General features: G+C 45.1%; 1 protein-coding gene across 4 annotated transcripts; it reads right to left on the bottom strand.

The window, feature by feature from the left end:
• Positions 1–354: 354 nt before the first annotated feature.
• On the bottom strand, positions 355–19,426 carry UROD (uroporphyrinogen decarboxylase). Of its 4 annotated transcripts, none has more exons than XM_077333951.1 (10): positions 19,224–19,426; positions 11,673–11,785; positions 11,282–11,361; positions 6,555–6,617; positions 6,245–6,442; positions 5,189–5,350; positions 4,341–4,478; positions 2,467–2,567; positions 1,509–1,575; positions 355–702 (listed from the first exon to the last, which is right to left on the bottom strand). In XM_077333951.1, the coding sequence occupies exons 2-10, from the start codon at positions 11,698–11,700 to the stop codon at positions 514–516; spliced, it is 1,026 nt and encodes a 341-aa protein (XP_077190066.1). In that variant the 5' UTR covers positions 11,701–11,785; positions 19,224–19,426; the 3' UTR covers positions 355–513. The 4 variants fall into 4 exon arrangements, with proteins under 4 accessions (XP_077190066.1, XP_077190065.1, XP_077190068.1 ...); XM_077333950.1 differs by lacking the exon at positions 19,224–19,426 and adding an exon at positions 14,676–14,807; XM_077333953.1 differs by lacking the exon at positions 11,282–11,361.
• Between the last annotated feature and the right edge of the window lie 70 nt (positions 19,427–19,496).

The raw sequence follows: 19,496 nt of genomic DNA, 5'->3' as shown, positions 1-19,496 counted from the left end.
CACCCCGTATTGAGTCTGCCATGAAAATGCTAGAAGGCGTCACCCCAAGGGTCAGACATGACCTGGTGCTTGCACAGGGGATACCTTTACCTTTTAAACAGCTCTAACTTGCATTTGATGGGCAAGGAACAGACTGCCACAGTTCATTAGGAGGACCACATCCACTCAAACTCGGGAGGGAAACATGCTGTCTTCCATTACTGGCTAGGCTACACTCCGATTCAGCAACAGCTTCTCAGATAAAACATGGTAACTTTTAGCAATGACTTGGAATTGGTCTGCCCCCAAAGGCTGTGCGTAAACCACATTTACTTATTTTTCAGCCTACCCCCATTCAAGCAGTATGCCAGGATGGGAAGGGTGGAAGCAATTTTAATAGCGTCATTTTAAAATACTGCTTTCTACCTCTTATGCCCATCCCTGAGTACAGACTTTCAGATTTGTATCACAAATAAGCTCATCTCCATCTGCTGCTTCCTGGCACAGTTTGCTCAGTGTGTCATCCACCTTCCATCAAAAAGACTTATCTCCCGAGGTGTTCTGCAGCTTATTGAGGTGGCGAGAGTGCAGGTGTACAGCATCCACAAAGGCTCCCACATGCTCTGGGCTCATGTCAGGGTAAAGGCCATGGCCCAGGTTGGCAATGTAATGCTGGGAGCCAAAACCTTCGAGCATTTTCTTCACCAGCTCCCCAATCTTCTCCTGACAAAAGAGAAAAAGAATTAATGTAACTATGGAGCCATAGTGAGGTTAGTGCCAACAGCTTCTTGGACTTTCAGATAGCCTCCACTTGCAATTAGGGAAGCTGCCAATCTCCAACTACACAGGAAAGAACTGTCAAGGCAGCTTTTCACCTTGTACTCAGTATTCTACTAAGCTGGTTCCAACTGCCAAGTTTCCACACACAGCTGTATTTGAAGAACTGAAAGCAAAGGCACTTGTGAAATACCATTCCTCAGCTGTCCCCTAACGCCAAGAAAACAAAACCAAGAGAATAACAACCCTGGAATGCAAGAAGTCAAGGAAATCTTGTGGAACACTTTCCAAGAGATATGATAGGTTTGCTTTGTGTCCTTTCCTCCTCCAGTGGAACAAAAGAGATTCCATCTAGTTCTGCCTCCTTTAGCTGCTCTTGTGGCATTTTCTCCACAAGACGCCACTGACCCCCTCACCAGGCAAAGTTGCAGTGATGGGGCTGGGACAAGGTGAGGAAAGATCCACAACCACAAGTGCCTTATACGTTTTTAATTCAGGGCACAATCCATAGTCTTTGTCTTAAGATCCAAAGCCTCTTTTACAGGGTGAGAGACAGAAAAGCAAAACTGGCTAAGGTGGTACAAAGAAACTCAAAGCAGATGAAGGCAGCTTCTCCCTGTGGGCAGGGCCAGATGTCTTAATCTCATGCAATTATTAAAAATTCCTACCGCTCTGTAGGGAATGCATCAAGGGAATGAACGGCTACAGGCTTGTGGCCCCCTCCCCCCTCCACATAGAAACTGGCTCATTACCTTTGGTGCATAGAGGGCACATGGATCCAAGTTGCCTTGCAGGGTAATATCTTTTCCTGTCCTCTGACTGAATAGGGGGGAGAACTGTGTTAGTGACAGGGAAGGGCTTTTTAGGCACTGAAGCAAGATAAATGTTTTATTGAATCTGATGATGCCACAAGATGCTGAAGTCACCAATGCAGATGATTCTACAACAGGGAGATGAATGGCTCTAAAGCTACAATGGTTAAAAACAGCTGACTACCCCTGCTTGCAGATGTTAGGGCCAGTAGCAATGAAGGGTCATCCCTGTCATGCTCTCCTTGCGATCTCTGCAGCTACATCTGGTTAATCCCTGCTCAAAAGCTCAGCTATGTAAAACTGTTTTATGATCTGGCAGTGCAGCATTTAGCCAGTTCTTATTTGGTGCCCTGCTGAGCATTTAGAAGTAAAAAGAGCTGAACAGAACTTGTTTCTTCTGGGCAGGGCAATGAGCCATTATTTTGCCATTCTTGTCCCTTATTCCAGTCCAGCTTTCCAGGAAACCTGTTGCACAGAAAATGATTTATTAATAGTCATCTTTCTCGCTAAGACTCAAGGCAGATTGCAACTAAACAAATTATGCTGCAAGAACCAACGATTACACTTGAAGTGTAGACCGTGGCTGGAAGCATGACTACTTCAGTCCCCTTTTATTTTCAAGCATGGGATCAGAATCTGGGCCTTAGGCAGAAGAACACCTGGCCTTGATAGCCGCTAGTTTCTTGCAGGCCTCACCTAATGTTCTCTCCCCACTCTTAGTAGCTAGTATTTCTCATCTGCCCCTTGCCTTCTTGTTGAACTAATGATTCATGATGTTTCTCCAGCAGGCATTAAGAGAGGTTAGAAACAAATTACTGAGAAACTGAGTAGACATGGTACCGGGGAAAGTAAACATACAAAGGAAAGTGTTTCAGGAATGCCATGCATTTCTCATTACCGAGCCTCCTGGGGGCGGATGGTCCAGTCCAACCCAACCACTTCATAGCCAGACTCTGCCAACTCTTCCAGTGCATAATGTGCATCCTTGGCAAAGACAATCTAGAGAGGAGAAAAAAGGATACCAATGTTTGGGCCAGGGCTGTGCTAGAGAAATGTAAGGGATATGCTTGAATGGTGCCAAAGGTCAATGTTTAATATCAATGTCAATGTCAAGAGTAGCTCCTCCCTTCCCCTCGCCTCCCCTGCAAGGCAGCTCTTCACGTAAAGTGACAATTAACTAGCAGTCATTGGACCTTTGCACCCAGGCCAAGCTGGGCAGAGTCACAGTCATCAGTTGCAAGGCTTTACCACAATGATATTCAAGACACTGACACACCCTACAGATACAAATAGGGAAGGCACCAATCCCTCTGGCTCCAAGAAAAAGGGGAGCTGCAAACACTGGGGCCAGGACCTCACTCCAGAGAGCTCATTCCTGTTCTCACTGAAGAAGCCCTGGGGAGTAACACAAGAGCATTAACATGCTGCTGCAGCCAAGTGAGCAGGGTGCTACCTCCAGAATGCACCCCCCCATCCAGAATAGATGTGGATCCACTCTAGTATGAAGAGGTCCCTTTCACAAAAACAGATCTCTTGCAGGGAGGGAAGGGGAATCCCTAATTTTTACTGTAGCCAGCTTTAGCTTCCGTGGCTCGGTAGTTAGGATAGCTTTGCTGCCTCCTAGTGATGAAATGGGGTACTGCAAGCATCTTGCAATGAAAACCTTCACCTTAAGGAGGGGCTCAGAAGCCTCAACCTGAAGAAGTTAGTGAAGACACAGAAGAAAGGCAGAGGTGGCAGACAGTGGGCAGACCAACATATTCCACCCCACCCCCACTCCCGCTCTGGACAGAGCCATCTCTAAAGTCAGCCAACTTTAACACAGGCAACCAGGGGAGCCACTGGACTTGGTGCATGGCCCACGGCCTGCCCCTCTCTAGGAGTACATCATGCCTCCTCCAGTCAAACTAGTACAACTGTTCTTCCAAGAAGAGCCATGCTCCAGGTTTACCAGCACCAGATGGGTAAAGCAGAGAACCATCCATAGTGAATGGCTGCAAGCAGGACAGGGATCTCAACTATGATGATGATGATGATGATCATGAAGAAGAAGAGTTGGTTCTTATATGGCGCTTTTCTCTACCCGAAGGAGGCTCCAAGCGGCTTACAGTCGCCTTCCCTTTCCTCTCCCCACAACAGACACCCTGTGGGGTGGGTGAGGCTGAGAGAGCGCTGATATCACTGCTCGGTCAGAACAGCTTTATCAGTGCCATGGTGAGCCCAAGGTCACCCAGCTGGTTGCATGTGGGGGGGCGCAGAATCGAACCTGGCATGCCAGATTAGAAGTCCACACTCCTAACCACTACACCAAACTGGCTCTCCAGTTGGATTCTGTGGGTCACACCTCAGTCTTAGGCAACACAATGGCCTGTCTTATGGGCTCTCCACTGGTCTGGAGTAGAGGTTTGTTTTTGGTAAGAGGTGTGCTCACCACAATAGCCTAAAGAAGGAAGCATGGCCCTAAGGTGAAGCTATGCAATCCCATTCATTTCATTTCCTTCTGTTGCAAGTACCAAAGACACTCAGATGGGGCGGGGGGGCATTCATATACATATCCATGCCTCCCCCTCCCCCTCCCCCTCTCCAATCGATATTGCCTCTACAAAATCAGCCTTATCCAGCCTCGACTCAATATGGATGAATTGAGAGGGCTCCAGCTATCACCCCCTATGACATTTTGTGCTGATGCAGAGTCGGTTCCAGACAGGCTGTCTCTAAAACCTGCTAATGCTCAGAATCCAGCAAGAAGCCCCCAGGAAACACCCCCCTTACCATGGGCACCCCAGGCAGGGCATCTTCCCGCAGCCTGCTCTTCACCCGCTTGGCAATGGACCGGATGAACGGGAGGGCGAACTCTGCAAACTGCTCTGGCCCCAGGTGTCCTGCATGTGATTCAAAAAGCTGGAGAGCCTGACAGGGGAGAGAATTAAGAAGCCAGTTCTTCACTTCCTGAGCAGCTTCGCTCGCCTTCCATAAATATCAGAGCAGACCAAACAAATCTAGAAAACAATCTCAGAGTCTGCAGTGGGAACAAGTTCTGCATTTTAAATGGATGTAAGCTGCAGTCCCAAACATACTGACCTAGAAATCCCATTAAAACCAGTGATTACTTCTGCATATAAATATGAATAAGATAAAGCTGTCTGCATATTTTATTCATGTTTCCAATATATGAAGCTTTTGTTACAGGGCAAGAGTTAGGTCAGGACTCTGAAACTGTTGGGGAGGGAAGGAGCATTTTGCAACAATAGTCTACGACTGCTACATATTGAGTCATCGACCCAAGACTGAAGGAACTCTGGTTTCCATTTTTTACCTGTGGTCATACAGGCTTGAAACTTGCCTTGATTTCTTTTTTTTTTAAGGCTAGCAGGCATTGTCTTATAGGTTACTTTCTATGAACTGGTCCACAGGCACAAGACAAGATTTGTTGAAAGAAATATTTACCGGTTTCATTTGTCTTCGCGACTTCAGTGCCTTGACCACAAGAGGTAAGAGTGGCTGCAGGTGGACTCCTGCTCAGTCTATCACAATGCTTACATGATTGTGGCAAGATCTTGCTGAAGAACTCACAGCTCCTCCCAAGGAGTAATTTAATGCTTTCTCTTTTCCCTACTCACCTGAGCACCTGCAGCCACCTGCCCTACCATGTAATCCACTATTACATCGGTCAATAGTGTGAGCAAACGGCGGCTGGCTTCAGGATGCTGGTAGAGCCAGGCCTTCGCTTTGGCCATTGTTCTGGAGCCACCACCTTCAATCATGTAGGACATCAGGGTCCACTGAGGGGCAAATAACAGAATGTGGAGTAAGGACATACACAAATTCAATTTCCCCTCCCTCCACGCCCACAGCAGCCTTGGTGTACTCTGGAAATACACCTTGCTTCAGTCATTTGTGTTTGGAACCAAGCACTGCCCCTGCTGGATTCCAACAACCCAGAAACTCCACTTAAACTCCGTTCCTTCAATGTTTGCCCAGCTTTCTCTCCTACCAACAAAATAACTGCCCAAAAGGTTTATGCTCCTAGTCTTCCACAGTTCCTACTTTGTTCAGATTTAAACAAACATGCAAACATTTATAATTTTGACATAAATGAGGAAATAAGAAATTACATATCCCAATCTTAAACAACAAGTAGGAGGAGATGGTCAGCACTCTATGCTGGTCTGCTTTTCCTGTCCAGTATAAAATAATGGAAATGAAAAGAAACACAAGCCATCTACTTCAGCTATTTGGCACAAGACAGTAATGTCAGCCCACCAGTTCCACAAAGGTCAATCAACTCATAAACTCAGCATCTGTGTAGCAAGGCAGGATATTGGTCTAGATCAGGGATGGCCAAGTCTGGAAGTGAAGAACACCATGTGTACTGTTATGGTTAATGGGGTTTTAATGGTTTTTTTTATAGGGCTTTGTTATGTTTTTTAATTTTTAGTTGCCTCGAAGCGGCAAAAGTTGTGAGAGGCGAGATACAAATCTAATAAATAAATAATTCTTTCTGTCAGCTGTGTTGCAGCAATGAGTCTATAAAACTCAGCATCCACCTGGCCTCAGGCAGCAACACAGATGGACAGCATGCCACAATTGCTTTATGACAACACTTCAGCCCTTATCACTTCCTTGGCCTTAATAGGCTCTCTCAAAGACATACATCTACAATTTATTAGACTCACCGGTGCACCAGAAAACCCAATCAAGGGCACCTTCCCTTCCAGTTTATGCCGTGTCAGTGTGATGGCTTTGAAGACATAGTCTAGTTCTGCCGCCACATCCACTTTCTGCCGGAGTTTCAGGAGGTCTTCTACCCCCTTCAGTGGCTCAGGAAAGGTGGGTCCCTTGCCAGGCACCATCACCACCTCCATGCCCAGTGCCTGGCAGGAAAACAGAATGCTACTGACAACCCATGCAGTGCCCACGGAATCTGTCTCTAGGGAGAGACCTGGGCAGAGGCAAGTGGGCTTATAGGAGATATGCATCTGTTACCTGGGGGACCACCAAAATGTCAGAGAAGATGATGGCAGCATCTAGAGAAAAACGTCTCAGGGGCTGAAAGAAAGAATGCAAAGAATATGTAAGATTTTATTTTCATTCTGCAATTGTAAATGCATAGGGGAAAAAACTCAAATATATCTGATTACATGCTCTGAATCCAAAGAGGAACAGGAAATGAACAGCATTTTTACTGAAGCAGAGCAGCTGCCACTCTGTAGGCCCCATCTGCGCATATCTGAACACATGAAGCTGCCTTACACTGAATCAAAATCAGTATTGTCTACTCAAACTAGCAGAAACTCTGCAGGGCTTCAGATGTAGGTATTTCACATCACCTTCTACCTGATCCTTTTAACTGAAGATGCCGGGGATTGAACCTGGGATCTTCTGCACACCTAGCATATTTTCTATCTCTGAACCATGGCCTCCCCTCTGTGTTTCTCCCTATTTGAAGGAGAAAGCCAGTGAATAGGATCAGTAAATATCCCTCAGGGATAATGTAGCCTACCCACAGAGTCAGCCTGGCTTTTCAGCTTTGTGAGCACCCGTGCCATGTTCTCCCCTCCTACAGGGCCTTCCAAGCACATATGCAGCTGCACAAGAGAATCCTAATCCTACTCCATTGGCTCAGGAACCCACAACCTCCCCTGCCCTACCTCTACTGTGTTGTCGAAACATTCCGATTCAATCAAAACTTCAATATTACACCGTGAAACTGTGAAGTGGGTGCTATTCATTCAGAGGGCTGTACACCTAACCCTATAAGAGGATAGGTATACATTTCTACACCACTTTCTAACAAAGTTCTGAAGGCAGCTTAGAAAATAATCAATACACTGTTTAAACAATGGCAACAAAAATGAATCCATCCATTAAAAGAAAAGTCAATTGCACAGCTACAACAGTCAAGATAGCAAGACAAACTTGACACATTGCTAAATATCTGAAAAACGCAAGACTTCTTGACTGGATCCATAACTGCCCTCTTCTACAAATGCGGAAAATGCTTGTTGTATGGAGGGAGGACAACCCCTGGTGCCTCAACAACTCTTGAAAACTGCTGCAGGATGAGGGTTGTGCTCACCAGCTGCCCTATGGCCTGTGGCCTCAAGGCTCAGAGGAAACGGAGCTTAACATCCACCATTCTCCAACATACATACAAAGTTTGAAGGGTTGGTACTCTTTGCAGCTTACAGGGAGGAGAGGCAGTTGTCACCCAGGGTCTCTGGCTATGCCAGACCTTTTCCACTGTCCATGATCCAGTGAGGGAAGTTTGGATGTAGGGACAGCTTGGTAGAAAAGCTTGTCCTCTGCAGCTGGATTAGGAGGACTCCTAATTAGCCCCAAACCTGCCCATCATCTCCTGATCCAATGATCTATGTCTCTCTCACTGGAGAGACAGTATTTCTTTATAATGTGCTACTCTTTGATAGCTAGTAGGTGGGGAAGGAAATGGGGTCCAATTCTCTTCCCCAAAGAGGATAAAATTAGATTGTGCTCAAGATCACATTCTTTAACATGTGCACACAGTTAACTGAAGTTGGAAGTATTATGAACATTGAAGGGAAATTCTTGATCATGTGTAAACTACAATGGTGGGAAATTTTCACAAGGCATTAAAGAACAGAATGTTCTTTGAGTTTATTATATTTGGAAGCTATAGCTAATCCAGCAGGACTGTCAGAGGAAAGATTGTTACAGACCAAACCAGATATCTGTTTTCCAGGATACACAGTAATGAGAGTACAGAATTATATAACTAAAAAGATGGAAGGTACCCAGAAGCAGCTTAAAAAGTATAAATAAAAGTACTGCTTTAAGGAAAACAGGTGCTAAAGTTATAATAAAGACATGTTCAAGTTAATTCACAAGCCATTAATCTTAAAAGTCATAAAGAATGTCAAACAGATAGGAAACATTGAACAAAGTATTGAAAGGTAGCAGAAGGAAAGCAGAAGGAAATACTATATAAATAGAATTTGAAAAAGGTGGTGAGATCAGCCAGCAGTGTTTTTCAGAAGAGAACAAAGTGCAAGGAATGTGAAAGCCATTAACACAAGTTTAAAACAGGTGAGGGGGGAAAAAACTGTGTATGGGGGGGGCGAACCTTCAGGGGAAAAGTTTAAATGTGTCCAAAATAGTAACTTTAACATTGGAAATTATACTGTCAAAGAACAAAGCAGTTTGAACTGCTGACAAAGGGCACCTGAAGATATCAATGCAACATACACAGAAAAAACTAAAATAAAAACTGATAGGAAAATGCAGAAATAGAGAGAATATCCAATACACATTAAGCAACAAAATACAGCAGAGGAAGCGTTTCAAAATTAGATTTATTATGGAGAAACAAGCAAGACAGATGCACGTTCTAAAGGAATGAATAAAAAAGGAAACAGTAAGGTTAGCGGCTCCAGAAACACAACACACCATTGAAACAGGCAGTGGGATACATAAGTATTAATACAGCTCAGCCAAACATTTCATGTGCCAAATGGAAACAGCTGTTCCATTATCAGATGGTTTAACATTCCTATCAAATCTCTTCACTGGTTTGGCATTCTCTTTCACAACACTTCCTAGGTAATACTGGTAACTCTCACAGTGCATTTTTGTATGAATTGGTTGAAGCTAGCCTGTGGACCACACTGCACAATTTCTTAAAATGAATAGAGTCCAGATTTATTTCCCCCTCAGTCATAGGAATGTTATTTTAAAAATTGGTGGGGGCTCAATTCGGCTTGGGATGGTGACATGAGGGCTCCTGCCTCCCCCCCCGAGCCATTTTGCCAAGCCAAAGGAGCCCCCAGGAGGGGAGAGTAGGACATGTATGGAACACTGCATGAGCCACTCCAAAATGGAGAAATTGGCTCTGCAAGGCCATTTCAGCTTAGGGAAACTGGGGGCGAGGGGGGGGGGAACCTTACCCCTGACTCTAGAGCCCTGAGCTCAATCTGCCCTCTGCAAACTTTTAAAAGGACATTCCTTGCAGCTGATATGTGACTTCGAGGAAAGTGAATTAGGTCTGGGAGACATGTTAAAAATGTATTGTGTTGTTTATCCCTAAGGCAGGAAGTTCACACCTTTCAGGAACAGTGGCTCAAACCTATTTCCTAAAGAACAGGTAAATATTATCAATGGAATGCCTATTATTTGACTGTGGTCCAAGGCTGTCAAATGCTCCATAAATGCCAAGATTGTCCCAGTGGTCACCATATTCCTTAAGCCTTTATTTGTCAACCTCAGTCTGTCTTCCTCAGGCTCATGACCAGCCAGTCTTTTGCCAAACTTGAATCTTGCAAGACCAGTCTTAGGACGTTTGCAGAATAACAAGAGGCAAATTGACAAAACAGTAGGTAGAAGCAGAGGTTCAGCTTAATCAAATTGTAGCCACGATGGCACAATACTTGTCAGATGTGCCACAATCGCAGAGACAAGTTCCTTGGCACAATGGAAGTGAGGAGCGAAGACCGACTGAGGGCCAAACCAGAGGTGCACTGGAAATTATGCCTTTTAGCTCTCATGATCTTTTAAACATTAATTCTCATGTATGCAGTTTAGATCATGAGATGGTTTAAGCCTTCCCGAAGCACTGTATTCCTGACCTGAAACAGTCCTAGGGGAACAGGCAAAAAACAAAGAATGGTATTAGAACAGTTCACAGGTCTGAAAAATAACAGCAGTATCCCAATATACTGAATGCTCCTTGAACTATCCTAAGGGCATAAAGGCAGTCTTTTCTTTTTAAAACAAAAACACTGGATCACATTGCAGACTCTGGTTTCACTGGCCCTGGATCTCTCTGCATGCGATGCACAAGAATACTTGTATTTGTTGTCCTGAACAAAGATGCATGATGGCCTTATAATACTGTCACACAATTCAGATGCAAAGAATCATAGAGTTGGAAGGGATCTCATGGGTCATTAGTCCAGCCCCCTGAACTATGCAGGACACTCACATCCCTATCGCTCATCCACTGTAACCTGCCACCCCCTTGAGCCTTCACAGGATCAGCCTCTCCGTCAGATGGCTATCCGGCCTCTGTTTAAACATTTCTAAAGATGGAGACCCCACCACCTCCTGAGAAGCCTGTTCCACTGAGAAACTGCTCTAACTGTCAGGAACTTCTTCCGGATGTTTAGACAGAATTTCTTTTGAATTAATTTCATCCCATTTGATCTGGTCCGTCCCTCTGGGGCTAGAGAGAACAACTCTGCTCCATCGTCTATATGGCACCCTTTTAAATACTTGAAGATGGTTATCAGATCCCCTCTCAGTCATCTCCTCTCCAGGCTAAACCAGAATTATGCCAAAAGTTTGCTGATAATTCTTACACTAATGTGAAAAAAATAACAGCAATGAATGTAGTTTTGAAAAAACCTAGTAAGTCCCCAAACCACAAAAGCTGAGACTGGGAGAACTTGTGGGTGAAAGTAGAGATGCAAGCTGCAATGACAAGAAAGTTTCCTTCTCTTTGATCTGTACATCTTCCACATTTTATCACAGATCTTCTCTTATCACATATATAATGCAACTGTAAACATACATATGTTCTTATGGACAGAATCAGATTTTCATTCTGGTAGAACTTTGGCAACTTCAATGCAGGTATAATCAGCTCCAATCAAGGGCTGGTAGTAAGAATAATCCTTGTTTTAGTAAAAGATAATCTTTCTAGTAGGCCAAGAAAGTCTTCCTCCAGCAGCTCTACATACCTGCAAAGTAAGTTCACAACACGTCTCTGGTGAACGACATGTAGCAAAGAAATCCTGAGTTGCTCGGGTTTCACGGAACTCTGCAAAATTTTCAGAAAATTAATGGGCAGAAGATGTCCTTCTGAGGGCATAAAATGCCTTTGGAGCCTGGCCTAGAAGAAGTGGACCTAAGAAACAAAAAAGCTAAGCATCTTAGTCAAAAAGATTTTGTAAGGAAAACACCCAAGGCACAGGACAGCAACTGTCACTTCAGTCAGAGTTGTTTTCTCCCTTGCCCATTTTAAGGGTAAATACTAAAACTGGACTTGTTCTTGAAAACATCCTTTTTTCAGAGAAACCTGTTTCTCTTAAGGTAATGCCTCAACAGGCAGCCTCAAAGTTCCTTGCTTACCTGGGAGATATCTTCCTGCCTGTCGCATGCACCAAACCGGGGTGAATTGTGTCTCTTGTCCTTGTGCTGCTCGAAGGAATGTATCATTCTTCAGCTTGGGGAATTCTGTGGGACTAGAGGAAAGCAAAGACAAGTGTTAGTCTTAAAACTGTCTCTACTTCTCACTCTGCTGTGAATCCTCAGGCCTGCTGTGAATGATTGCAGTTAACCTGGGAGCCAGAGTGGTGTAGTGGTTAAGAGCCAGGCTTCTAACCTGGCCAGCCAGGTTTTATTCCCCATTCCTTCACATGCAGCCAGATGAGTAATGCTGGGCTTGTCACAGCCCTGATAGTGCTATTGTGACAAAGCAGTCCTGCCAGAAGCTCTCTTAGTCCCACCTACTTTACAGGGTGTGTGTTGTGGGGAGAGGAAGAGAATGCAGTTGTAAGCCACTTTGAGACTCCTTCGGGCAGTGAAAAGAGGGGTATACACCCAACTCTTTGGCTTAAATTCCCCTGCTTCCCACATATTAAGCAAGGTGATCCATAGTTAAGAATTTAAAAACCTCCCAGCATTATCAACAAGTCTCTGAAGGCAAATCACTACCAAGGCAATCAAATGCTTCTGATATCCATTTTGTAATACTATAGATGCCATCACTCAATTCAACCTGGATTTCAGGGCTGTGTGTGTTCCTGGTTTTCTAGTGAGGAAGGACATGCAAATATTCAGAGGAACACAATGAGCCTTCACTCAAATTAAATCATTTTCTCATCTTCTGACTATGAGGCCTTTGTCCATCTGATGCTGAAATCACACATGCAAGTGTTGCATGACTGTGTTCCAGGAAGAACTGACCCTGCATGTACGAATGCATCAAGAGCTCCTTCTGGTGCAAGCATTCAAGTGAGTGAAAAGTGGTTTGGCCAGAACAATGCAGCAGAAAGAGAACCTGGGAAAATATGTAATTTACTGATGATTGTTTCCTTTCTCACACCTGTATTTCCCTGCTTTTTCCTGAAACACACAGTTGCAGCAAGTGGGGTGGCATAGACCCTTCTGCTTCCTCACACAAGCATTTACTTTTTACAGACTAATAGCGTGAATGATAAAACCTCCAAATACCTCAGGCAAGCCCATGGAAGAGCTGCTGATTACATTATCAGGGGCAGACAGCACCAATTGGGGACAAGGGCACAGGGAAGGCACTAGCTTCCAGTATGATCACAGCTCTCTCTGACACACTGAGCACAAATATCACACCACTTTATTTTGAGGTAATAATTATAAACAGGCCAGCAAAAAGTGGCTGTTATTTAACATTTAAGTTTTATCCATAATTACATGTGGACAGGAAAATCTTAACTCTGCAGTCCACTATTCTCCTAGTACCCTCCACAGAATAATGAAGAGCAGCTAAAGTGTCTTTATATAAGCAACTAGTATCAAGCAGTCTGCTGGAAGCATCAGGTTGGTCACATACAGCAAGGATTTAGACTGCCTGTGAGTCCTGAACATTTACAATATCTCAATCCTCTGAACAACTCTTTGTGCAGCACAGAAAATATGTAGCCTTCTACAGCTCCAGTGAGCCTCTTGTGGCACAGAGTGGTAAGGCAGCAGACATGCAGTCTGAAAGCTCTGCCCATGAGGCTGGGAGTTCGATCCCAGCAGCCAGCTCAAGGTTGACTTAGCCTTCCAACCTTCAGAGGTCGGTAAAATGAGGACCCAGCTTGCTGGGGGGTAAACGGTATTGACTGGGGAAGGCACTGGCAAACCACCCCGCATTGAGTCTGCCATGTAAACGCTAGAGGGCGTCACCCCAAGGGCCAAACATGACCCGGTGCTTGCACAGGGGATACCTTTACCTTACAGCTCCAGTACTTCATATAGTACTCCCCCCCAACCCAAGCCAGCCTTAATTAAACCACCTTTCTTCATCAATGAAGAAAACAGTACACAATGAGCCCCATCTTCTATCTTATTGCTTTAGAGCAGCGATGGGCAAACTGTGGCCCTCTAGATTAGCGATCCCCAACCTGTGGGCCGCGGACCACATGTAGTCCATCGACTAATTAGAGGTGGACCGCGAAGGACGCCTCCCCCCCCCCCCCCGCCCTTTACAACACACTTTGGGTGTCATTGTCTCCCATCACTCCCAGATGGGACTATCTTGTTGCAGGGAAACAAGCTCAGGGTTCCCATTGATTTGCCATTGTCATGAGTTAAAATTTCCATGAAAATAAAATGTTCCTTATGTTCATTGTTGTGGTGTGTCTGTATCTTATTTTGAAGGGATGTTTAAACATTACCATAGCGATCAGAGAGCGTTAGGGCAGTGGTTGAGAGTAGAGGAGTAAACTACCCCCCCCCCCCACCGGGCCTCAGTAAAATTGTCAAGCGTTGAGTGGTCCCCGGTGATAAAAAGGTTGGGGACCACTGCTCTAGATGTCCATGGACTACAAATCCCATGAGCCCCTGCCTCCCCTCCCATACTAAAACAGCAGAACTGCAGTTAAGATTCCTTGGTCGGATTACTGCTACACTGTACCTTTGCCTCCTGCCTCCTACCATGCAACACCCTCCCCACTTCTGACGGGGATAGAAGGGCTCAGGGAGCCCCGTTCCTACTTGTCTCTGACGAAGGCAGCATGGACTCTCGAAAGCCCACACCAGGAAAAACTTGTTGCTCTCTAAAGCAATACTGGACTCGAATCTAGCTGCAGCCTAATACAGCTGTACGCCTGAAACACTCTTTCTCCCCCCCCCCCTTTCCCGGCAGAAAAAAAAGCCCGCTGACGAATTTCTACTTTCCTTCAGCTATTAAAAGTGTGTGTGTGTGTGTGTGTGGGGGGGTTATCCCATTCCGAAAGGACAGCCGCCGCCATGCTCTATTCCTGTTCCTGCGGACGAACCCCCCCCCCCCCCCAAAAAAAAAGTCCGCCCCTTGCTCGGAACGCTGACCCCGCTCTGCCCAAGCAGCCCTAGGGGCGCCGTCGCTTCGACTCCACCGCCGCTACTCACACGAGCTCCCCATCCCGCTCCATCCTCTTGGTTCTCGCCTTCCCGCCCCTCCGAAGAGGAGCAAGGCGCTTTCCCCGGTCCCCTCCACTTCCGGATTCCTACCCTGCTGGTCCGATTGGCCCGTGCAGTATCCGCCCACTGTTCCCTCCTTTACCGGAGACGAATTACCGTAATGCTCGCTGTAGCAGATCACTGGGCAAAGAGGGGAGATCCCGACCGCAGTCACGATTAGGATTAACTAAAAATCATACGATGTGTGAGAGCCATGAGGCTGGCAAAGAGAGACCAGCTACGATCCTAGCTGAGACACCAAAGTAAGATGTATCCAACTCGTTGGAGATCAAGGGCTGCGTCAGCAGAAGAGAACTGGCAGTTCTAGTGGAGACAGGGCAGAGCAATCCTTGAAGGGTAGCTACTGGCCAGCAGCAGTAGTGGAAAGTAACCCTGGCAGAGGATCTTTCAGAAATATCATCAGTGCGGCTGCAGCTAACCCTGGTTAGTACTGTGCAGAAGGTGGAAATTGTAAACCACTTTTGAGCATCTCTCCCAGTGATGAGACATTCCAAAATGAAGAGTGCCTCTACTGATGAAGGTTAAAGCAGAAAGTGCAGAGAAGACAAAAGTAATTACTGCAAGGGAATTACACAACTTGAAGGCTGATGATGAAGACATTTAAGCTGTTGAAGGTTTTCTATTTCTTGGCTTCATCATCAATCAAAAGGGAGGCTGCACCCAAGAAACCAGGAAATTGAAACTAGGAAGACCCGCTCTGAAAGAACGAGAAAGGATCCTTAAGTGTCAGGATGTGTCACTGGCAACGGAGATCAAGTTCACTCATGGCATAGTATTCCCCATTATGATGTCTGGGTGTGAAAGTTGGACAATGAAGAAAGCTGACAGGAAGAAAGTCACTTCCTTTTTAATGTGACATTGGAAGAGAGTTTTACAAGTATTGTGGACCACCAAAAAGACAGATTAAGTGGGCTCTAGAATAAATCAAGTATGAACTCTCCCTAGAAGCTAAAATGATCAAACTTAGGCTATGATACTCTGGTCCCATCATGAGAAGAAAATAGTCTCTGGAAAATATGATACTAGGAAAAATTGAAGGTGATAGGAAAAGAGGAAGACCCAACTGAGATGGATTGATTTCATCAAGGAAGCCATGGCCCTCAGTCTGCGAGACCTGAGCAAGGCTGTTAGCAATAGGGCACTTTGGAGAGCATTAATTCATAGAGTCACCCTAAGTTGAAAGTGACTTGATGGCACTTAACACAGAGAAACTCAGCTGACATAGGAAAACCCATTTGTCTAGCAGTATACTGCCCTATAGGCTGTTTGCCTGAGTTTCTAGCAGCACAACCCTACAACATTCAAAGATGCTAACTGCTCAGCAAGCATGCCCTGTCTGGAGAAGAGGAGGTCTGGAAAGGACCCCCCGCCTTACTTTAATCAATAGAAATCAAGAGTTGACCATTGGCAATACGGTTTGGTTGCCTTGTGATGGTTGCCGTGGGGATCTGTTTCTTTAAGGTACACATGCTATATCTAGACACAGCTTCATTAAAATCAAATATATTGATTTTCCTCTTTGGGGAAATGTAACATGTAGCTAATCAATTCAAATGGGGACACCAGTATGGTAAATAACAACTACCCATGGTCAATTCAAGTCTGGAAAAGAGTAGGGAGGATATAAGCTCCCTCTCCTCACAGGCTGTGGTCCCATACACACCCTGGCCTCTTGAGCCAGCCTGGGGATCACAAGGAAAACATAACCTGTAGTTTCTGCAGTTGTGTAGGAACAGGAGAAAGCACGGGAGACTTCACATTTATGACAGCTTTTAATTTATTTGTTACATTTCTATACTGCCCTTCCCTTGTGATATAACATTATGGCAGTGGGCTGAGGGTACCTAGGGCATTAAATCGTACTCCTTACTTGGCATGTCCCTAGTACTGATCATTTCTGACCACTCTGCTGGTACAGTCCAACCAGCACTGGGTTTACTCCAACAAGTCAGAGGGGTGCTGTACCAGGGCATCTCCGCTGACACATGCTGGCATATTTGTGCATTACTGTGACTAAATAACTTTGAGATAGCTTTTAGGATTGCAGCTTTACAAGGCCATTGTGCTGTGATCTACCCTTCCTAGTGCCAAGAATCTGAAGATGCCTGTAAAGCTCAAAACTTGGCCTTTTTGAGAATAGCCTCCTCAACAATGGGACATCCTTCTGCTGTGCTGGTCATGTCTGAGTTCATAATTCCAAGGCATTCTCATAACAAAGATGGGATACTGAAACAGACAACAAATATCACTAGATGTTTTACACATTCCAGAATTCTGTTAAAAACCCTGAGAGATGGTACTGACTCCAGAACCCTTAAACTGAGTCTGAACATGTGCCCAGGTCATTTTAGATCTTTAATAGGAGATACCAAGAACTGAACTTGTGGACTTACACATGTATAGCACTGGGTGGACCAAAAAGATCTGATTAAGCATAAGGCAGCTTCATTTGTTCATTAATCCCTTGTTGGCAATGAACAGTTTGTTTCAAGGATGAGGGACACCTTTCCTAATGAACACCTCATGGTCATTTAGATCTCTTTGATCAATAACAACATCTTCAAGTTGTCGATCCCCCAGTTAGTAGAAATGTGAAATGAAAGTACAGTCACAACTGCCATTTTGCAACGCCTCCTCATGTTTTTATCTAAAGGATACCAGGTTGCACTGTGGTTAAAACCTTTTTTATCTGAAGGCACGGAGAGGAAAATATATATTTATCCATGGGAAAAACTGCTTTTATCACACAGGGAGAGAGAGAGGAAAGGTCCAGGTTTTTATCAGCCTAGTACAGGGAGTGGCCTTATCTACTAAAACATCATTTTCTTTATTTGCCTGCAAGTAGAGTTCAAATAACAGAATATGGTGCAGATGTGAATACTGAACTTGTAATGTACATTTTTCACATTTAGCATAGAACCAAATTAATTTCTGATATAAAATAAATGAATGGAATGAATTTCTTAAAAGAGTATGCTACAGGAGTACCCACTGATGTATTCAGGCAAATATTATGTTCAAAATTGCAATTGAATGCAATGTAAGTAAAAGAGTTGCACCTTTCTAAAACCATTAATTTAAATTGATTAGGATGTTATGTTTAGGATTTAACAACTTTATTGGTCCCAAGAAGAGCCCTGAAGGCGTGCAAATTCTAAATTAATTCAGGGCAACCACTGACAATCCTATTGCAGTAGGGAGATCCTGGTAAATAATATTTTTGGGTGCCAGATTTTTCTCATTAGACTTCTTGGAAATCTAATCAAGAAAGGGATTTGGAACAGTTCTCAGTAAACATTTCTATTTTGCAAGAAACTGCATTTGAGAAGTTAATTGTTCCTAATCAGCTTAAGCTGCAGTGGCCAGTGCCTAGCTGCAGACCATCACATCATAGTCCCATTTCTTTCATCATCCAACAGGGATTATGTACCTACCATATTGTTTATTTACTACATGTCCTAAACAGAGAGACATCAAAGAAAGATACCTCCCATCAGGTGCTCTGCTTGATGGAGAGAAGAGGCAGAGAATTGGCACTGTTATGCAGCCACCCACCGCTAGATCAAAGATGTGATTAATGTTGGAAGTCCCACCACTTCCTTAAGGTCACAAGGAGATAATGCATGTTCAGGTAAACAGTCTGACATAACAGGGTCCAAAGACTTCTGTGGAGAACTTCAGAAAGACTCCATAAAAGCTAAGTTCCTAGTTATTATAGTGGGCACAGCATTACTATGGAAGAAGCAAGCCAATGCAGCAGTGAAGAAAATCTCTGAGGCTGGACTACTGTAGTCAACATGGATTCCCTTTGAAGGCAGTCTGGAAGCCCAGCTGGTAAAGAACAGGGCAGCCAAAGTGCTGGAGGGCGCCAGGGAGGATGTGCATGTCACAACTATTCTGCAGTCCCGCCACTGAAGTCTGACTCAATGCCTGATCAGTTACCAAGCTGAATGGCCATCACCTATCAAGTCCTCTACTTGCAGGGCTGCCTCTCCCACTATGCTGTGCCAAGGAACAGGCAGGTTCCTCTCTGCAAATTGGTAAAACCAACCACTGTCCCCTCACATGCATTCTCTGTGGAACTGGACTGTGGGGAGAGATCGGGAAGGCTCCACAGTACTATGATTCAGCAAAATGTGCAATACGGAAAAGTTCAAGAGGGCATTGTTGTAGTGGAATTAGAAATGCGGTGAAACTGAGCTGCGCAGAAGGGCACCTTCATGTGGGACTGGGTGCTGCACTTTGAGCCTTTGTAATCCCGCCTTCTGCATTGGCCTGGACAGTGCGCCTTGTCATTGTCATTTAGTTTTGTACTCCTCGTTGCATTGTGTTGTTCATTGTTCATTGTGTTGCCCGAAACCGTGTGACTTCTTTTCGCTTCCTTTAATCCACCTTGAGTCTGAGTGGCAAAGGCGGGCTAGAAATAAACGAGATAAAGAAACCAGCCATTCTCCTCACAATTAGGCCTCAGCTTACCCTATTCTGAAAAATCCGTGTAGAGAAATGAACGACGAGCCCCTAAAGAAGCGCCCGGAAATGCCGCCGGAGATATTGCCGGATGCGCCTCCCTGGCCCCCGGAGAGCGGAGCCTCCGCCGCCCGCCCTGCCGCCCATCCCCGCGCGGTCAAGGGCTTTGCCAGCCAGCCTCATTTCTCCGTCCGCCGATAGAGGTTGCTTTACGGCAGGCTAGGTAGGAACGAGGCGGCGGCGGCGGCGGAGGGGGCGGAGGCAGGGCCGCAGCAGGAAGCG

Source organism: Paroedura picta, chromosome 4, assembly GCF_049243985.1.
Source record: "Paroedura picta isolate Pp20150507F chromosome 4, Ppicta_v3.0, whole genome shotgun sequence".
In the NCBI taxonomy this organism is placed as follows: domain Eukaryota; kingdom Metazoa; phylum Chordata; class Lepidosauria; order Squamata; family Gekkonidae; genus Paroedura; species Paroedura picta.
The sequence above is the reverse complement of the archived record's forward strand: the minus strand, read 5'-3'. Positions and strand labels throughout refer to the sequence as shown.

Excerpts from the sequence above, each read along its gene's own strand:
- UROD (XM_077333950.1), bottom strand. The coding sequence starts at position 14,698 with ATGGAGCGGGATGGGGAGCTCGT. Across the intron at positions 11,362-11,672 it reads GGCAGGAAGATATCTCCCAG|AGTTCCGTGAAACCCGAGCA; the intron begins GTAAGCAAGGAA and ends AAAATTTTGCAG. Across the intron at positions 6,443-6,554 it reads ACATTTTGGTGGTCCCCCAG|GCACTGGGCATGGAGGTGGT; the intron begins GTAACAGATGCA and ends TTTTCCTGCCAG.